Source organism: Podospora pseudocomata, chromosome 7, assembly GCF_035222375.1.
Source record: "Podospora pseudocomata strain CBS 415.72m chromosome 7, whole genome shotgun sequence".
Classification (NCBI taxonomy): Eukaryota; Fungi; Ascomycota; class Sordariomycetes; order Sordariales; family Podosporaceae; genus Podospora; species Podospora pseudocomata.
In genome coordinates this window covers 1,163,138-1,178,966 of record NC_085891.1, presented here as the reverse complement: position 1 = coordinate 1,178,966, position 15,829 = coordinate 1,163,138, and the positions used below count along the sequence as shown (strand labels likewise).

At 53.2% G+C, this 15,829-nt stretch overlaps 3 protein-coding genes across 3 annotated transcripts; 1 reads left to right on the top strand and 2 right to left on the bottom strand.

The window, feature by feature from the left end:
* Nucleotide 1: 1 nt before the first annotated feature.
* On the bottom strand, nt 2-1,449 carry HIS6 (Enzyme that catalyzes the fourth step in the histidine pathway). Its single transcript, XM_062893032.1, has 2 exons — nt 466-1,449; nt 2-388 (listed from the first exon to the last, which is right to left on the bottom strand). Exons 1-2 carry the CDS (start codon nt 953-955, stop codon nt 105-107), a joined length of 774 nt encoding a protein of 257 aa, XP_062739147.1. The 5' UTR covers nt 956-1,449; the 3' UTR covers nt 2-104.
* Nucleotides 1,241-2,603, top strand: FAF1 (pre-rRNA processing and 40S ribosomal subunit assembly). The gene is made up of 3 exons (XM_062893033.1): nt 1,241-1,553; nt 1,614-1,729; nt 1,787-2,603. Exons 1-3 carry the CDS (start codon nt 1,289-1,291, stop codon nt 2,390-2,392), a joined length of 987 nt encoding a protein of 328 aa, XP_062739146.1. The 5' UTR covers nt 1,241-1,288; the 3' UTR covers nt 2,393-2,603.
* A 968-nt stretch (nt 2,604-3,571) lies between these two features.
* MST12 (Transcription factor mst12) lies at nt 3,572-7,898 on the bottom strand. The gene is made up of 4 exons (XM_062893034.1): nt 6,651-7,898; nt 5,006-6,590; nt 4,843-4,926; nt 3,572-4,645 (listed from the first exon to the last, which is right to left on the bottom strand). Exons 1-4 carry the CDS (start codon nt 6,772-6,774, stop codon nt 4,336-4,338), a joined length of 2,103 nt encoding a protein of 700 aa, XP_062739145.1. The 5' UTR covers nt 6,775-7,898; the 3' UTR covers nt 3,572-4,335.
* Nucleotides 7,899-15,829: the final 7,931 nt, after the last annotated feature.

Sequence of the window (15,829 nt, the reverse complement as noted above, 5' to 3'; positions counted from 1 at the left end):
CGTGTTGGACAGTATTAATAGTTATTCAAGTCCATTGTTAGCGCCAAAAATACGCATTGGGAACAATATGCCCTTCTTTTATTTTTTCACCTGTTGCATCATTTTTACTGCTTTTTATTCCATTCAACGCACTCTTGCAGCGTGACACCGCTCCCGCCGAAGCAATCCAGGGCGCTGCCGATTGTTAGGTCCACTTTCCCGTTGCTGAGCTTCTTGACCATCTCCAGATCATCCAGATTCCTACCGCCGCCAGCGTATGTAACGGGGATACTGCACCACCTGGCCAGGTTTTCCACCAGCTTTTCGTCAATGCCACGCTGCAGGCCTTCGTTGTCGGCAGCGTGGATGAGGAACTCTGAGCAATACGGCTCGAGCTGTCTGATAGATTCTGTTTTTCTCACCGTCAGTTTTGCCATTGTTCCTTCCGCCTATTCAGTACCGAAAAAATGGAGAAGGAAGACTCACCTTCACAAACCTCCATATCTGTGATTGTCTGCCACTTATCCATGGCAACAAACCACCTATCCTCGCCCTTCCTCCTGCAGCTCAGATCAATCACCAGCTTCTCCTTGTCCCCACCAAGCGCAACAAGGACTTTGTCTAGTCTCTCCTGGGAGAAAGTCCCGTTGGGAAAGAGGTAGGATGTGATGATCACTTTTGAGGCTCCGAGGTTGATCCACTCCTGGGCGTTGGTCTCGTTGATGCCGCCGCCGATTTGGAGGTTGTTGGGCCAGGCGGCTAAGGACTCGATGGCTGCTGTGCGGTTGCCGGGCCCGAGCATGATGACGTGGGCGCCGTGGAGGTCATTTTCTTTGTAGAGCTTGGAGAAGTAAGATGGGGGGTGGGGGGAGATAAAGTTGGTGAGGAGGGAGGTGGTTTTGGAGTCGAGGGTGCCGCCGACGATTTGTTTGACTTGGCCTGAGTGGAGGTCTATGCAGGGGCGGAAACGGGTCATGTTGGTGGTGAGGGAGGAACAGGGGGTGAAAAAGGGGGTGGGTGGGTGAGTGAATGTTTTGGCGGGGTAGCTTTTGTGTGTGAGTGAGTGAGTAAACGATGAGGGAGTGGGTGAGCAATTGTTGGAGGGGTGATGTGAATACACGGTATTTCATCCAATTTGCGGTGGTTAATGTGTAATTTACGCAAATGGTACGAAAGATGGTAACAGATAAGATAAGGAAAGCCATCGAGGTTCTGCTACCGCAAAGCTCCCCGAAATTTTTGGTCAAGAGCTCCCATCCCACCTTGCAATTCACCACCAACACGCACCTTACAAATCTCAATCGCAAAAATGCCAAGCGCACTAGGAAAACGAAAGGTGCCTCCCGTCGAAGAGGACGTGGTGGACGCCCAAGAAGCCCTCAGACGGCACTTTGAAGCTCGATTCAAGATGCCCGCTGGCATCGCCCCATGCGCCGCTCCACCATCCAAGAGACAGGCCCGCGATGAGGATGAGGATGACGAAGAAGAAGAAGAAGACGACAGCGACTTTGACAGCGACGAATCCGATGCCGAATCCTGGGATGGTGTCTCTAGCGAAGAGGAAGAGGAAGACGGTACGCCGACCTGTCACAATCGCATTTGGCAAGACCACCAAGTGCTAACCAGAGGCGTAGCAGACTCGGAAGAAAAAGGAGAATCCCACGTCGTAGAGGTGGTCGACTATAGTCAAGACCCTTCCTCAACCGCGATAACCTCCCTCATGAGCAAAAAAGAGCTCAAAGCCTACCTCGTACGTCTTTTGTCAATTCACTTCACTACACAAATACTAACCAACGAGGTAAAATAGTCTTCCCGTCCACCAAGCCACACATCTGCGGCACAGTCCGACACCTCCAACCCAAAAAAGAAAAAGGCCGACGAGTCCCAAGCCGAAGACAGCGCCGCCTTTCTGGCGAACGATCTCGCCCTCCAGCGCCTCATCGCCGAGTCCCACATCCTCTCCGCCGCCGGCGGCAACGCCTCCCACTGGCAGTCCAGCGCCGCCGCAGAAACCGCCGCCAACACGCGCGCCTTCGCCGCCGGGCGCACCGCGAAGAAGACTACCGATATGAGATTCCAGGCGCTGGGGGCCAAGGACAGTATCTTGGGTCAGGCTAAGATGCCCATGGCGATGAGGAAGGGGATTGTGAGCCATGCCGCGGCGAAGGAGGCCAAACGGAGAAAAGAGGCAAAGGAGAATGGGATTGTGCTGGAGAGGGAGGTGAAGAAGAGCAAACCGTCGAGGGGGAGGAGAGGTGGTGGGAGAGGGGAGCCAAGGGAGGTGGGAGCACCGGGGGTGGGGAGGATGAAGGGGGCCACGCTGAGGATTAGTGCAAGGGAGGCGGAGGTGTTGAATAGACCCGGTCCTGCGAGGAGGGGAGGAGGACGGGGTGGGAGAGGGGGGAGGAGATGATTTCTTTCTCTCTCTCTCTCAGGGTTATTTGCATCTCGAAGGAAGAGAATCTGGATTGGGGTTGGTTGATGGGATCTCACGGGCACGGCAACTTTGATTCTGCAAGTATCTCTCTCCCCACAAGGGGATACTACCCAGGCTCTCGAAAGGCTTATCTGAGATAAGCATGCACTTTGGCGGCACTCAGATCTGGATTGCTATTTTGAAACAGAGATTTCCCACCCCCCTTGGCCGACCTGTTTCAAAACATGTTTTTTGGAGCTGGGCCTCGGGGATGCATGCTTATAGTTTGTACAGAGGTTCAATATCCCGACCCCGAACTTGAGTCCTGACACCGTACCCATACCCCTACTGGCACGGCATTTGTGGATGGAAAGGGGGTTAGGGGTGGGGAGAGGAGAGGGGATATGATGCAGCTCAGGTTCGAAGGGGGATTTGTTGTCTTGGGTGTAGCAACAAGCAAGCGGACAAGGACTGGAACTCGAGGTTGAGCAGATTGGGTTTTGGTTCACGGGAGGGGGGGGGATGTTGTGCAGGTTGACTGTTGCAGCGGCCATGCCCCCAGCCAGGAGGTCGACGAACGACGGGCACGGGGCCACAGGGGGGGAGGGGGGGGAGGGATCTAGAACATTTCCCCGTTGGGGTTGTGCTTGTAGCGGCCGCCAGGGACCGCCTGTTCTACCCAGCTGGTCGGACTTTGGCCTTGGTGGTCATGGGGGCTGGTGGGCAGGATGGGCCATCTCAAGATCTTGTGGTGTTATGCCGTCGGTAGTTGATTGGGTTGGGTCGGGTTGGGGCGTGTAGATCATATGGTCTGTAGAATAGGTCTTGGGGGTTGCTTAATGTGGATGGTTGTTGTCCAAACATTGATGTTGATACTTTGCAAGTTGATCATCATGGGTTTGTGGAAACGTCCACCCATGTTGGGAGTTACTGGGACACCGTGATATAGGTTTTTGATGTGTCACTTTGACATGGAAGATATGTGTGTTACTGTGAGATGTTACACCTCAAGATACCAAGTCAGAAGCGACATCGATATGTACCGTGTTACATACCGATGCCTCGTTGCTAATATCGTCTCCTCCAAAATTCTCTGTGCAATCCCACCTCGCATCGGGAGCTTGGTGGTATTGCAAACACCCAGAAAGCATATCACATTCACCAAGTCACTCACTCGAGCAAAAAAGTCTACTTCAAATCATCATTCCAATTCAACTGCCTCCCACCCCACTCCTCAACTCTCCTGACATCATCTGGTATTTTTCAACTCCAATTCCCTCACACACCAAAAGAACAACACAAAGACAACCAAACCAAACCAGAAGAAAAAAAGAGAAAAACAAAAAGGAAAAAACAGACAAGACAGCCACAAAACAAATCTCTCTCTCTCTCTTCCAATATATATACATAAAAATGTTAGTTTAGTTGTGTGTTATTTGTTTTGCGTGTGCCTCGTTCTGCCTTCCATTGTTGTTTCCCTCCCTCCTTCCTAAAAACCCTCCTCCCTATAAAATTCCTTCCAGAATCCACCACCCATCTCTATTCTTCGTGAATGCATCAACAGTCGATTGCAATCATCAATGTGAAAAGGTTTTTGACCAAAACAAAAAAAAATTGTAAACAAAAATGATAACAAAAAAGATACACCGCTCTTTTTCGGTGTCCAAGAAAGATCTTCCCTTGCAAAGATGATGTAAAAAAAGATAAATAAAAAAAAGAAGAAAATGCCAAGGTGGGTTGTAAATGGGCTCCGACAGCAAACAAGTGCGGATAAGAAGATGGTGAAGAAAAAAAAATGTCCCGCCGATTCCAAAAAAAAGAAAAAAAAAGATCCATCATGCCGCTCTTCTGCCAAGAAAGTCTTCCAAATACTCCTAGTTCCATCCTTGATCCTTATATTTTGTACAGCACTATCCCACACAGTTTCACATTCCAAACATTTACATCATACCGCCGGCGTTGATGGCCTGAGGGTGGCTTATCGTCATGGGCATGCTGAGAGTCTGAAGGCTGTTGTATTGCTGTGGCGCTTGGTGCATGTTGGGCCCGCTCGATGGTGGCATGGCGTTTTGGTTTTGGTGGTTGTGAAGAGCCGAGTCGAGGGAACCGGCGACGTAGCCGTTCTCCGAGGTTGGCGACGCGTCATCGAGAGACTCGAGTTGGTCCTCGCCAGAGTACTGCTCCTCCTCCTCGCCGGACAAGCTGAAGTTGCCATCAACACCGTCACCGCGATCATGAGTGCGCTTGTGCCTGCAGAGAGACATCTTGTTAGTCCATGCTTCAAAATACCCCTGGTGAGTGTGGTCGGCGTGGAGGCTTGTGCTGTGAAATGTGTCCTTCGGCCATCTTTCCATGTATTGGTATGCCACTTGCACAACTTGCTGCTGCTCTTCCCACTTGTCCACTGACAAAGGAAAAAATACATGAAGGAAAGAATGGGGGCATACTGTGCTAGGTTGTCTGATCTGGAGAATGCTTTGCTGCAGTAAGGGCAGATGTAGGGTCTTTCTTGTGTGTGGGTTCTCACGTGTCTGGAAGGTTTGTTTGGTTAGATAACGCAACGGGAGGTTTTGCATCGCTGATATGTTGAGAAAAAAAACACTGTCTTACCGTTTGAGGTGCTCTAATCTCTTGAAGAGACGACCGCATGTGGGAATGGGGCAGGAATGAGACTTTTGGGGATAGGGGCCGAGCTCCATGACCGTGGCAGAGCGGGCTCTGCGCACGACTCCGGGAGCACCCTGCATCATTGGCCTCTCGTTCAGAGGGCCGAGCTCATCACCGTTGAGTGGCGAGAAATCTTGCTGAAGGTTGACGGGGTTGAGCGCAGGGCTGCCCTCAACTGTCGACAAGGGAGTACCGTGGCGGGACATTTCGAGCATTTCCCTGTGATGTTGGCTGTTGAGAGAGATAGCAGAGTTGCTGTAGGTCAAGCCCGGTGGGGAGTTATCCGCAGACTCGTCACCCTCAGCAACGGGACCGACGGACGCAGAGACGGATCTCCGCAGATCTGAAGGACGATGAGCAGCGGTCGCTGTCGCAATCGCAGCAGTGGTGGCCGACAGGGATGGTGGAATGGATGAACGCCGTCTCCTCTGCTTGTATGTCGGCGATCCTTCGATCACAGAGAAGCTGTTGTTCGCAGCGTACGGGCGAGAGAACGATGGCCCAGCGAGGTTTGATGGTGGGAGCTGCATCATGCCGTTGAGCCCAACATTCATGTGGTCGGGGATAGCGCTGTAGAGACCGGTCTCCTCGTTGGCAATGTAAGCGGGCTCGTTGGGAATACCGAGAGCCTGCTGAGGAGGCGTCAAGGGCTCGAAGGAGATGCCCCTTTGGCTGTAGTCCTCAAAGTGAGAAGACACAAATGAGGGCGCAGGAGAGTATTCCAAACCGTACGCGGGCATGGAAGCGTGCCTTTGGTGGGTCTGGGCAATTGGGACACCGTTCTGGTTGTACTGAGCACGGGGATACTCAGGCTCGCGCTTGATCATTGGCTGGGGGGCCATCGAGGGCGCCATCGTCATCGCTCCGTACGGGACCATGGCGTCCATCCCATCCGCCAAAGGGGCCATCGACTGAGGGATCATCTGTGGCGGTGGCATCGAGTCCATGGCGCGCATTACCGGCGAGGTGGACTGGGACTGAGAAAAAGAAACTTGCTGGGCGTTGTTGAAAGACGAAGAGTTGGCCTGCTGAGCCTTGGTGAGCTGCTCATAGAGCGACTGCGACGAGTCGTACTGGAACGAGAGCGCGGGCTCGCTGACGGCGACGGTGGTGGCTTCCTGGCCCATCTTTTCCCTCTTGAGGTCTCTTTCGAGAGCATCGAGAAAAAGCCTGTCGTGGGGAACGCTGTACCAGTAAAAGACCTTCTGCTTCTTTTGTGTCCTGATGCAGTTGTTCTTGTAGAGAAAGTCCAAAAAGGGGCTCTTGGGCTCCTCGAGCGAGGCATCGGTTCCCGACTTGAGATTTCGCAGATCCGAGAAGATGCCTTCCTCAAACTTCTTGGAGTTCTTTACTGGACGACCAAAGGCCTGGAAGCGGAACGAGAGACATCTTACGATATCGGTGCCGGAGATGTGGAAAAGGTTGTTCCAGAGAACGCAGGAGACGTACTCGCCCGTTGGGAGAAGAAAGCGGCGAATGTACTGGTCGGCTTGCCAGTCAACTGGCGCAGAAATAAGAAAGTATTTAACTGCAGACTGTGTCAGTGCTTGTGGCGCGACAGATGCGCTGATCCGGGATCACCACTCACGGTTATCAACTTGCTGCAGAGCTACCTGAGCATCGTGTGGGAGAGCTTGCTGGGCTTCCGAGCTCAACATGAAGGTCTCTGGTTTTTGGGGTGCGGGCATGGCCGCGTTTTGCTGTGAATACATTTTGGGTGGGAAGCCTGTCGACTAAGAACAACACAGTTGCTTTGCGAACAGGGGGTGCCCGGATGAAGAGGGAAAGAAACGATACTGGCTTGGCCGTCGGCGCGATAATATGTATATGCGTGTGGTGATGATGATGATGATGATGCCGGCGCAGGTCGAATTCAGGCGCTGCCTTCGAGGTGCGATGCCGTGGTGATTTTAAAGATGTGATGGTTCCCGAGGCCAGCCCGTGACATAGGAAATTCTTCTACACGATGGATAATTCCAACCCAATTCCCCTCGCTTGAGGTGCTTGCTTGCTTGCTGTTCGCGGATCGAGGTGCCGTGCGCTTGCCGGGCCTAAGCGGAAGGGCAACGGCTTCGGAAACAATGGGTGGTTTATCGAAACGAAACCAATCAAAAGATCCCCAAGAATATCGGCGGCTATCGGGTGCGGGTGCGTGCGATGGTGATGGGCGGGGGGCTGCGACGCGGAATGTCTGATGTCCGGGGCAGGTCGATTACCTCTGGGGCCTCTCGAAGGGAATCAGACGGGGGCGAGCGACTGGACGTGTAGACAGATGTGAGTGGTTCGTTGGACAGGTCTGGTAGGACTAGCCAAGCATAAAGTAGACAGGAGACAGAGTGGGAAAGGGGAAAAGGAAGCTCCCGCGATACTGTCCAGAGAAGGGGAAAAGAAAAAGGGAGGGGGGGAAGATGTGGAAAAAAAGAGTCTTGGAAAAAAGATCGCGAGAGAGGGCCGGAGGGGAGGGGAGTGGGCGACCCTGGGGGTTTAATCACTTTGCTCGCTTGGGGGGGACCCGGTGCAGCGCCTGCCAATCGGTGCGTGGGCTCGCAGGCAAGGGGAGAAAAGGGTGCTAAAATGCGCAGTGTGGTACGGGCCCAAGTGCCAATGGCAAGCAGCTGCAGTAGCGGGGCCCCGGGTGGACTCTACGAAATGGGAGAGAGCGAGGAACAGACAGACAACCCTGCTCTGCCTCTGTCTTCCCTTGCCTTGCCTTCCCTTCCTTGTCCTGGCAGCCCATGGATCCACCTGGGCATGGACTGCCCAAAGGGGAAGTGGGAGTGAGAGCGGGAGTCCACCACCACCACCGGGCAGCCAGGCCAGCAATGGACCGCACAGCACGGCACCCATCAAGCAGGCTTGGGCGCGGGCTCACCAAAAGGTCAAGAGCTGGTGGGATTGAAGAGGCGGCGGGTGTTGGTGGGAGGAGAGGCGGGGAGGCGTGATTCTAGTAAACAGAGGTTCAGCGAGATCAAGCCAAGAAAAAGGTGGACGACTCGAGGGCTCGTGTGTTGATAGGCTGCCCCTTGTTGGAAAATCGGGTCCCACGATGAATGTTGCCAGGGTCGTGGCCGGGAAGTCCATGCCCTGCGAGCTCAGGGCCATCTGCCTGCGTTCGGCTTCCTGGCATTTGCCAGACTGTCTACTCGCCGTCCCTGACCCTCACTGACTCCGGCCGAGATGCAGCCCTTCATGTTTGTTGTTGATGGGATCCGAACAGAGAGAGAGGCTCGAGAGTTGTCAGCCAGCGCGTGCTCAACCGCAGCTACGGAGTCCACTAAGCAGCCGTTGTTGTTGTTGTTGTTGTTGTTGTTCCTACACCTGTCTTCATAAGCACGACCGGGACCAAACAAGCCACACCGGTGCAGCATTGGGAAATGATGCTGGTGGCGTGAGCGCAGTCTTCAGCATGGCTGTCGTTCTGGGCTCAAAGTGGCAACCAGCCTCTTATCGACCGATCATATGTACGTACATATTTTTGGCAGGTAAGGTAAGCTCATTGCTAGGGATGTAGATCTCGGACCTCTCTTCTTCTTCTTGTCTTTCAGGATGTCTTAAGTAGCCGTTGAAGAACCCATAACTCCCATGACTCTGTAATTAGGCATTGGGCAGCTGCTGTCTCGATCTCTTGTGGCGCCCGATCTGTTGGATCTCGAGCCAATCCTTTGTCGCCGTGGATTTCTTGTGTTCCTCCAGAGCAAGAAGCACTGGCCATCATGAGCTGCGGGATGCGGGATGGCGCTGCGGGTTGTGGGAGCGCGAAAGAGAGAGAGCCACAGAGCCACAGAGCCACAGAGCCGAGGCTGTCTTGTCAGCGGGCCTGAGTCGCTCGCCCATCTGGACCTAGCCTGACCTTCAAATTGCTGTTCATAAAAATACCCAGCTAATTACGATGCTACCCAGCCCTCGACATGGGTTGCTCGGTATTATTCCGACGACTTGTTGGACCTCCACTGTTGTTACCTTACTGTACACATCTGCACGACAGTCAGCGCTCATACGGCAAAGGCGGCGAGGGAAATGGAAGCGTGATGAATTACAGTATGAATCATATCATTTGCATCTGAATCGTCCTCTCTCAGCGCTCAATCCACATCAGGAACGCCTCACATGGACATTGTCGTCCTTTGTTTCGCTTGCCGGCAGCTCTGATATCACGAATATTTGGCAGAAACGGCTACACACCACTGCGCTTTCCCAGGCTAATAATAAGACAAAGACCTGATGGGCATCCATCTCAGCAAGAGTCTGATGGAGTTGCGCACCGAAAAGGGGCCGGTGTGACGGAACACCTTCTTTTCCACATCAACACTCGGTTGTGGCAACTGGGAAACTCGTCATGATCATGACTTTTCATCTTCCTTGATGTTCACCAGCCCGACGCCGCCCGCCTCACCGCCAAGACAAGTCAACGTCGAGATACCTTATCCTGTCCAAGTCATCAACTTTACACCACCCCGCAGGACAAGACAGACCAGCTCCTCCGTGATATCCAACCCAGCTGGAGAGTGGTTTACGAATTCGTGCCGCAGACGGACGCGCTTCCCCCCCCCCCTCCCCCTGGTTCTGCAGGAGGGGCAGAGGGGCAGTGCCCAGCCACAGTCTTTGAATCCCACCTGGTCACTTCTGAAACATGCTTCAGAAATAACTCACAGTCGCCGTGCCGGGGTTCTCTGCTTGGCACCAACGCAGAACGGTGCGTCGCTAGCTGCTGGCAAACGCCCTTCTTCCAGGTGCTTGACTGCTGCTGCCAGTTGATGTATCGATTCACCCCCCTCCGCGTGGTCAGCACATCACCACACACATCCTCCACAATAGCCGTCAGCCTCACAGTCCTTCCAGCCGTCTGTCCAGCAGCGCGTTGCCAAAAATGCACACACGCACCTTGCCGAACACGGGACTCCTTGGTGACAAAAAAGATGGAGGGCTCGGTCGTGCTCCGGCAAGTTATCATTGCTGGAAGGCCATCCATCCATCCCGCATCATTGCTGAGTGTACGAATACAGACACGGCATCGCTGCCGGAGCTGTCAAAGCTGTAGGGTGCCTTTTTCCGACCACACACACCGTGGGCATGGCAATGGTCTGCCACCGATCGATATTCCAAGCACGCGGTCTGGAGGCGCCTCACCGAGCTCGCTCGGCTTACACTTTGCTTCATCCTTCCCGGCGGCAGAAGTCCTTGTTTTCGATCGAGACCCCCGCCGGCAATCCCTGGTTCCCCCTGGGTATATCGCCAAGTACGAATGCTGGCGGTTCTCTGTCGGACCGCTCTTGGAAGACGCACACCCAGATTGGAAGGCTGGGGGGCTTTGCTGACCCCAATGTATCGTGCAGTGGGGAGGTGACATTCGTCGTGTTAAAATGTGGGGTGAACAATATAGGTCGTGCCTCTCTACACAGCAACCAAAAACGAGCGGTGGGATGGAGTGGTCCGCTTGATCACCATGACCGGCATATTCTGAAACAAGAGGGCTAGCTGTGTCAAGAGCTTCTATTTCAACGGCGCAGCTGTTCAACTGACTGTTCTGTCGGTACGCACGTATCGCTGCCCAGGGGGCAGGTGAGCCTGTACAGCTCGGATGACCGGTATGTTTTAACAGCTGAGCCCCCCCAAGGTGTGTTCACACGGCCGTGTCGTGGACAGAAGGTCTGATCAACTTCAAGACGTCAGGCTTGGGTGTGTTGTCTTGTAGGGAAGGGCTCTTGGCTGCTGCTGCTCTTCGGATTTCTACCAAGACTACTCGGTTGCCATAACAAGCACGCAGTTTGCCTCCCTGGTGTTGAGATCCATAACGGCGTTCGAGGACAAGGACGAACCACCAGTCAACAATCACAACATGGCAAGCATAACAGATTATTCAACAACCGTCGGGGATCTAACACCGGCTCATCCAAGCAACTGGAAAGTGTTTGCAGCCCTTTGTCGAACCAGCACCCTGCTTGCTCTGTGGAAGTTGCGTAGCCGCCACGGTGGCGCATAGGTTTCTGAGAACCATGGATTATGTCCGCAAAGCCCGCCAATCAACTATCTGGCCCCCCCGTTCAGTTCCTCTTGCCTGGGGCGGCGTCTTTCTCACCAAGTAAACAGACAGACAGAAACAAGCTCGTATCTTTTCTGGCCACAAGTGTAACAGAGGCTTGATACTTCCGTCCGTAGGCGGCGGACAAACTTGCCGAGCGGGCAAGGCTCAACGGGCATGAGAAGGCTTTCAGTATTCTCTTTCTCTGTCCTACACAAAGAACAACTTCTCTTTTTGGTGCTTGAGAGTTGGTGATGGTGTGATGCGATCCCTACGGAGTACACACCTCTCTATGCGGGGTTAGGGCTGGGTATGTAAAGACCATGGGATGGGGAACCCCCGAAAAACGGGTAGCTTCGCGCATCTCTTGTGTGTGTTTCAGAACTCTCTCTCTTCCACAAAAATGGAAAGAAAAGGAGAAAAACAGGCTGAGCTTCTGCCACGGAATACCTTGCCGGTGCTAGCCTAGCAATTGCCAGCGAGGACCCAATGGACCACACCACAAGATTCAAGCATAAACAACGGTCATGCGTACCTACACTACAGAGCATTCGTCATCTAGCCAGCCAGCCAGCCAGCTGGCGACAAAAACCGCTGATTAGCCAGGTGTTGAGCGGTTGGAGGAGAGGGGCCCGCGCTTGGGTCTTTTTTTTCTTTTTTCTTCCCCGCGCTGATGCTGATCGACCTAGAGCTGTCTAGCTCTTCAGGCTTGTGATTGGTCCCCTCAGAATAGCGGGAGCTCCCTCTAGTGGTTGGAAATTCTCCGGTTGTGTTGTTCAACAACTTTCGTCCTTTGGGCCGTCTTCCCGTTGGCGTGGGCGGTGCCGCTGTGCCTGGCCTGTTGGGCTGTGACCTGCTTGGTCGATTCGTTCCTTGTGGCCAAGAATAGGGCAAGGTCGAGAGAACTGGCCGCAGACCGAGAGTGTGTGCCCATAACACAGCTTCCTTTTCTAACTACCTATCAAAGTTGTTCAGATCCCGCCGTTCAGTTTCTTACAAAAAACCTGGACTTGGTTGGGTAGGTGGGGGTTGCCTTTTCCCGCTGTGATGGACACAGGTCGTACAGCAAAACGACATCATCGGGTTTGGCTGGTACTGCACTGGCTGGGCGGTAAGAACACTGGTGAAAAGTGCACCACCTCTCAACTCCTGATTTCCGCGCCCTCCCGCCTCCTCCCGAGCGCTATGCAGGTACAGGACAGCCATGGTAAGATGGATCTTCCTCCCCCCCTCCCCCCTTTTTTTTTTTTTTCCCCCATGCAGGAGGAGATCTTATGTGCACTCATGCGTACCTACATACCCGCCGAGCCTCGGAACTTGTCTCTTTGCGAAGCCACGAGATGACTGTTTTCTCCATCCAGCGCCTGATGAGAGATGGGGGGTGATTATGGAAGAGTGAGAAATGTAGGCGGTCTTGCAGAGCGGCCATCAGCTCCCACCCGTTGTTGCTAACAATAGGCGAGCGAACGGCCCAGCATACACCATGCTTTTCCCCATTCAGCTTTGGGGGGTTATCTTATCAACAGACACACAAGGCTTTCAAACTCCGAGTCTTTCGGGCGTTGTGTGGGGAAAACAGTAATGTTTGTCGGCGGGGTTGAGTCCAAAACCTCAGTGTCGAAACATCCCGCCAGAAAACAACCACAGTTCATCCGAATATGAGGATTTTCTCAAAGAGAGAGAAAGCGAGGGATCTGAAACACAAAAGCAAGAAAAGGGGAGTTGAGGTTGCACGAGTTTTCTTGCTGAAACATTGACATTCAAATCCAGCGGCTGTTGATGAGCTGCGGGTGTGATTGGTGTTCCTGGATGCAGGTTGTCTTCGTCGTCATTGTCAATGTAGCCCTCGGCAGAGCAGGTTGACTTGACCGCTTGGTTTTCGATGGAGGGGTTGTACTAAGAACCAGCGAGAAAAGACAAAAAGGCAACATTAAACGCATTGGTACGGGGGATCTGTAGGCCGGGGGGGGGCTGAATGTGACCTTACGCAGGAACGGCGTATCGCATCATATCACATTGTAACCTTCTCATCATCAACACTTCCAACAAGCTGAACTGGTGATGCGTGGAGATGGATGTTGTTGCTTGGACCTCTTCTTCTTCTTCTTCTTCTTCTTCTTCTTCTTCTTGTTCGTCGTCGTCTTCTTCAAAGACAATGGATTCTTCCCAAATTCAGTCTGGTGGTGGTTTTTTGTTGTGGACTTCCCCCCTCCCCCTCGCGTGGATGCACCTTGTTCGAAACAAGCGCCGTTGACTGCTGGTGGGTCGCTCTTTTTGTCAGGGGTTGGCAGGGGGGGAATAAGATGAAACAGGGCCAAGAGATTGACAGAGGTTCTTCTGGAAGGTCTTTCTGGTCTGGACTGGCTTGTGGATTTCGTACAATGGTCACCACATCATGAGTGGAAAGAGGACGGGAAATGAAAGACAAAGGATTGTTGTTGAGCAGGAGGGAGTGTGGAAGCTTACACTAGAGAATAATGATGTCTTGACGCCTGGGTTTCAAGAGACAGTAAGTTATTGTCTTTGACGCCCTGCCTGGGTTGAGGTTGTTTCTCGCCGGGTTTGAGATAGATTGGGAAAGCAAGGCAAAGCTGGGAAATCACATTCCCGATCTCGGTACAGCAACTGGCGAGGAGTTCAACTACGGGTCGGCTGATAGCCTTTTTGCTAGCTATCGCCAACTCGGGGAGGCTGGGTGTCATGATCAAAGACGAAAGCGGAAGAAGCGGCAGTTGAGGAGAGGTTGCACTCGTCTCACAGGGCTGCGACATTCACGATTCAGGAGGCATCTTTCTTTTCTCGCGATGGCCAGCAACCTACTACGACGGTAGATCTTTCACCGGGGCTCCTTGTTTGTTTCTTTTCGCCGGTTAGGTCGGGCGCACGGTGGTGGTCATACTCCGTATCCATCAACCTGATCTGCTGTTGCTGCCAACAGCTTCCTCGCATTCGGCATCGGAGACGTGACCACATCACTCCTCGTGACATATGACCCCGTGATGAGACGGTCTTGGTTCAAGTTCAGCTTCTTCTTCTTTTCTCTTCTGCCTTTTCCCCCTTTCTTGGCTGGCCCTCCCCGCTGAAAAGGAACACCTTCTGAACGCGTCCGTCCACCCGTCCGCCGCGCGAGCCCCTATTCCGACCCCTCGGGAACCCGCAGCAGTGTGCTCACATGTATGAAGGAGCATTCGGGCGCGCGTACCTGAACACCGTGCGCAAAATTTTGGTTGATGATGTTCAAAGCGTAGCATTTTGCACCCGGTAGGTACGTCCGCTTCTGGGCAGCCGGGGGTATACACACGGAGCAGGGGTGGGAGGGTTAGCACGGATGACAAGAAGCTGGGATCACCCGGGATTCGAAAAGAAGAGCGGAGCAGTCCACCACCATTCGGCGGCGGCGGCGGCGGCAGGCGGGAGAAGAACATTTCGAAACTTGACAGCAGGAGGGAGGGCATTGTTGATGAGTGGTGGGGGGTCGGTTTAGTCATGGTATCGGATGATGAAAGGGCTGTCAGGATACTATGGCGAGGACTGACATCATGAGGAAGGAGACGTCTACGCGGGGGAGGCGAAAGATGGGTTAAGAATTTTGTTCTGGTTTTTCTACGATCACGGGAGCATCTCTTCCTGGGACAGAGCTTGTTGGGATCACCTTGTTGGAAGGTGTTTACTTGTGCCCCATTCCTCGGCAGGGCTGGATGAACTCTACGATCTACCAACGTCTGAAACTTGAAGCCGCCTAAAAGAAGAAGGGGGACAGGCAGTAGAGATCCTGGAGGGAAATCCCCAGGCTTCATTCGACAGGTAGGATTTCCCACAGGGAAGACCGTGGTGTCATCAGACCGCTCGGACCGTTGGTGACGATGGTTGACAAGAAACCGGCGATATCCGCCTCCCCGGAGCGCCGATGAGGCCGGGCGAGGGAGTCTAGACTCGGTCGTCGTTGCTGTAACTTGATGCTCCGATATACCGATGCCGTTGACGGTACCCAACTTGACAAAGTTCCTCCGTTGTTGCCACCCAAGAATGACAAAAAAGCACGCATGAATCTCAAAATCAGCCTGCATGGAAGCACATGGCAAAGACGGGAGAAGATTTCCCTCATTGTCAATGCCTCATCCATGTCCTTTTTTTTTTTCCTTTTTGCCAGCATTGACTTTGTACAAGTCAAAAGAAACGCATGAAGCTGACCATATCTTTACGGATTAGCGCAAGTCAGCAACACGTCCACGCTAAAAAGAGTAGCGCTTGAACAGAATGCTTCTTTCGGCTCAATTTCCGAGGTTGAAAAGAACGGTTGATTCTTGGCAGGGGTCGTGCGTTGTTAGGCTTGTGGATTCATCAGGATGAGGAGGTTGGAAACAGTGGGGAAAGGAAAGAGGGCGGAGATCACATCATCGATGGGCATTGTTGGTGGGGAGATGGATTGTCAAGAAGGCTTGTTGAAGCTAAGGGCGACGGATAGAGATTAAGGGGTGGGCTGGAAGAGGGGAAAGTGTCCGTGTGGTGATCCGAGGTGTGGATAGGTCTACGGGAGGCACCACGGAGGAAAAAGTGATGAAGGTTGCTCCCGTGATCTGAGCAAGAGATTGTGATGGCGCTAAGATGATCGGTAAGGGCTTCTAGAAGGGGCTAGGAGGTGTGTATAGAGATAGTTCAGTGAGAGGCCTCTTGAGGACCATGAGTCGCAGTTGTGATCATGAGAGTAGTATGAGGACTGTTGGTTGATGAGGCCTACATGTAGGTGA

Excerpts from the sequence above, each read along its gene's own strand:
- MST12 (XM_062893034.1), bottom strand. The coding sequence starts at position 6,774 with ATGTATTCACAGCAAAACGCGGCCATGCCCGCACCCCAAAAACCAGAG. Across the intron at positions 6,591-6,650 it reads TCTGCAGCAAGTTGATAACC|TTAAATACTTTCTTATTTCT; the intron begins GTGAGTGGTGAT and ends CACAGTCTGCAG. Across the intron at positions 4,927-5,005 it reads AGATTAGAGCACCTCAAACG|ACACGTGAGAACCCACACAC; the intron begins GTAAGACAGTGT and ends CAAACCTTCCAG.
- FAF1 (XM_062893033.1), top strand. The coding sequence starts at position 1,289 with ATGCCAAGCGCACTAGGAAAACGAAAGGTGCCTCCCGTCGAAGAGGAC. Across the intron at positions 1,554-1,613 it reads CGAAGAGGAAGAGGAAGACG|CAGACTCGGAAGAAAAAGGA; the intron begins GTACGCCGACCT and ends CCAGAGGCGTAG. Across the intron at positions 1,730-1,786 it reads AAGAGCTCAAAGCCTACCTC|TCTTCCCGTCCACCAAGCCA; the intron begins GTACGTCTTTTG and ends GAGGTAAAATAG.
- HIS6 (XM_062893032.1), bottom strand. The coding sequence starts at position 955 with ATGACCCGTTTCCGCCCCTGCATAGACCTCCACTCAGGCCAAGTCAAA. Across the intron at positions 389-465 it reads AGATATGGAGGTTTGTGAAG|AATCTATCAGACAGCTCGAG; the intron begins GTGAGTCTTCCT and ends TGAGAAAAACAG.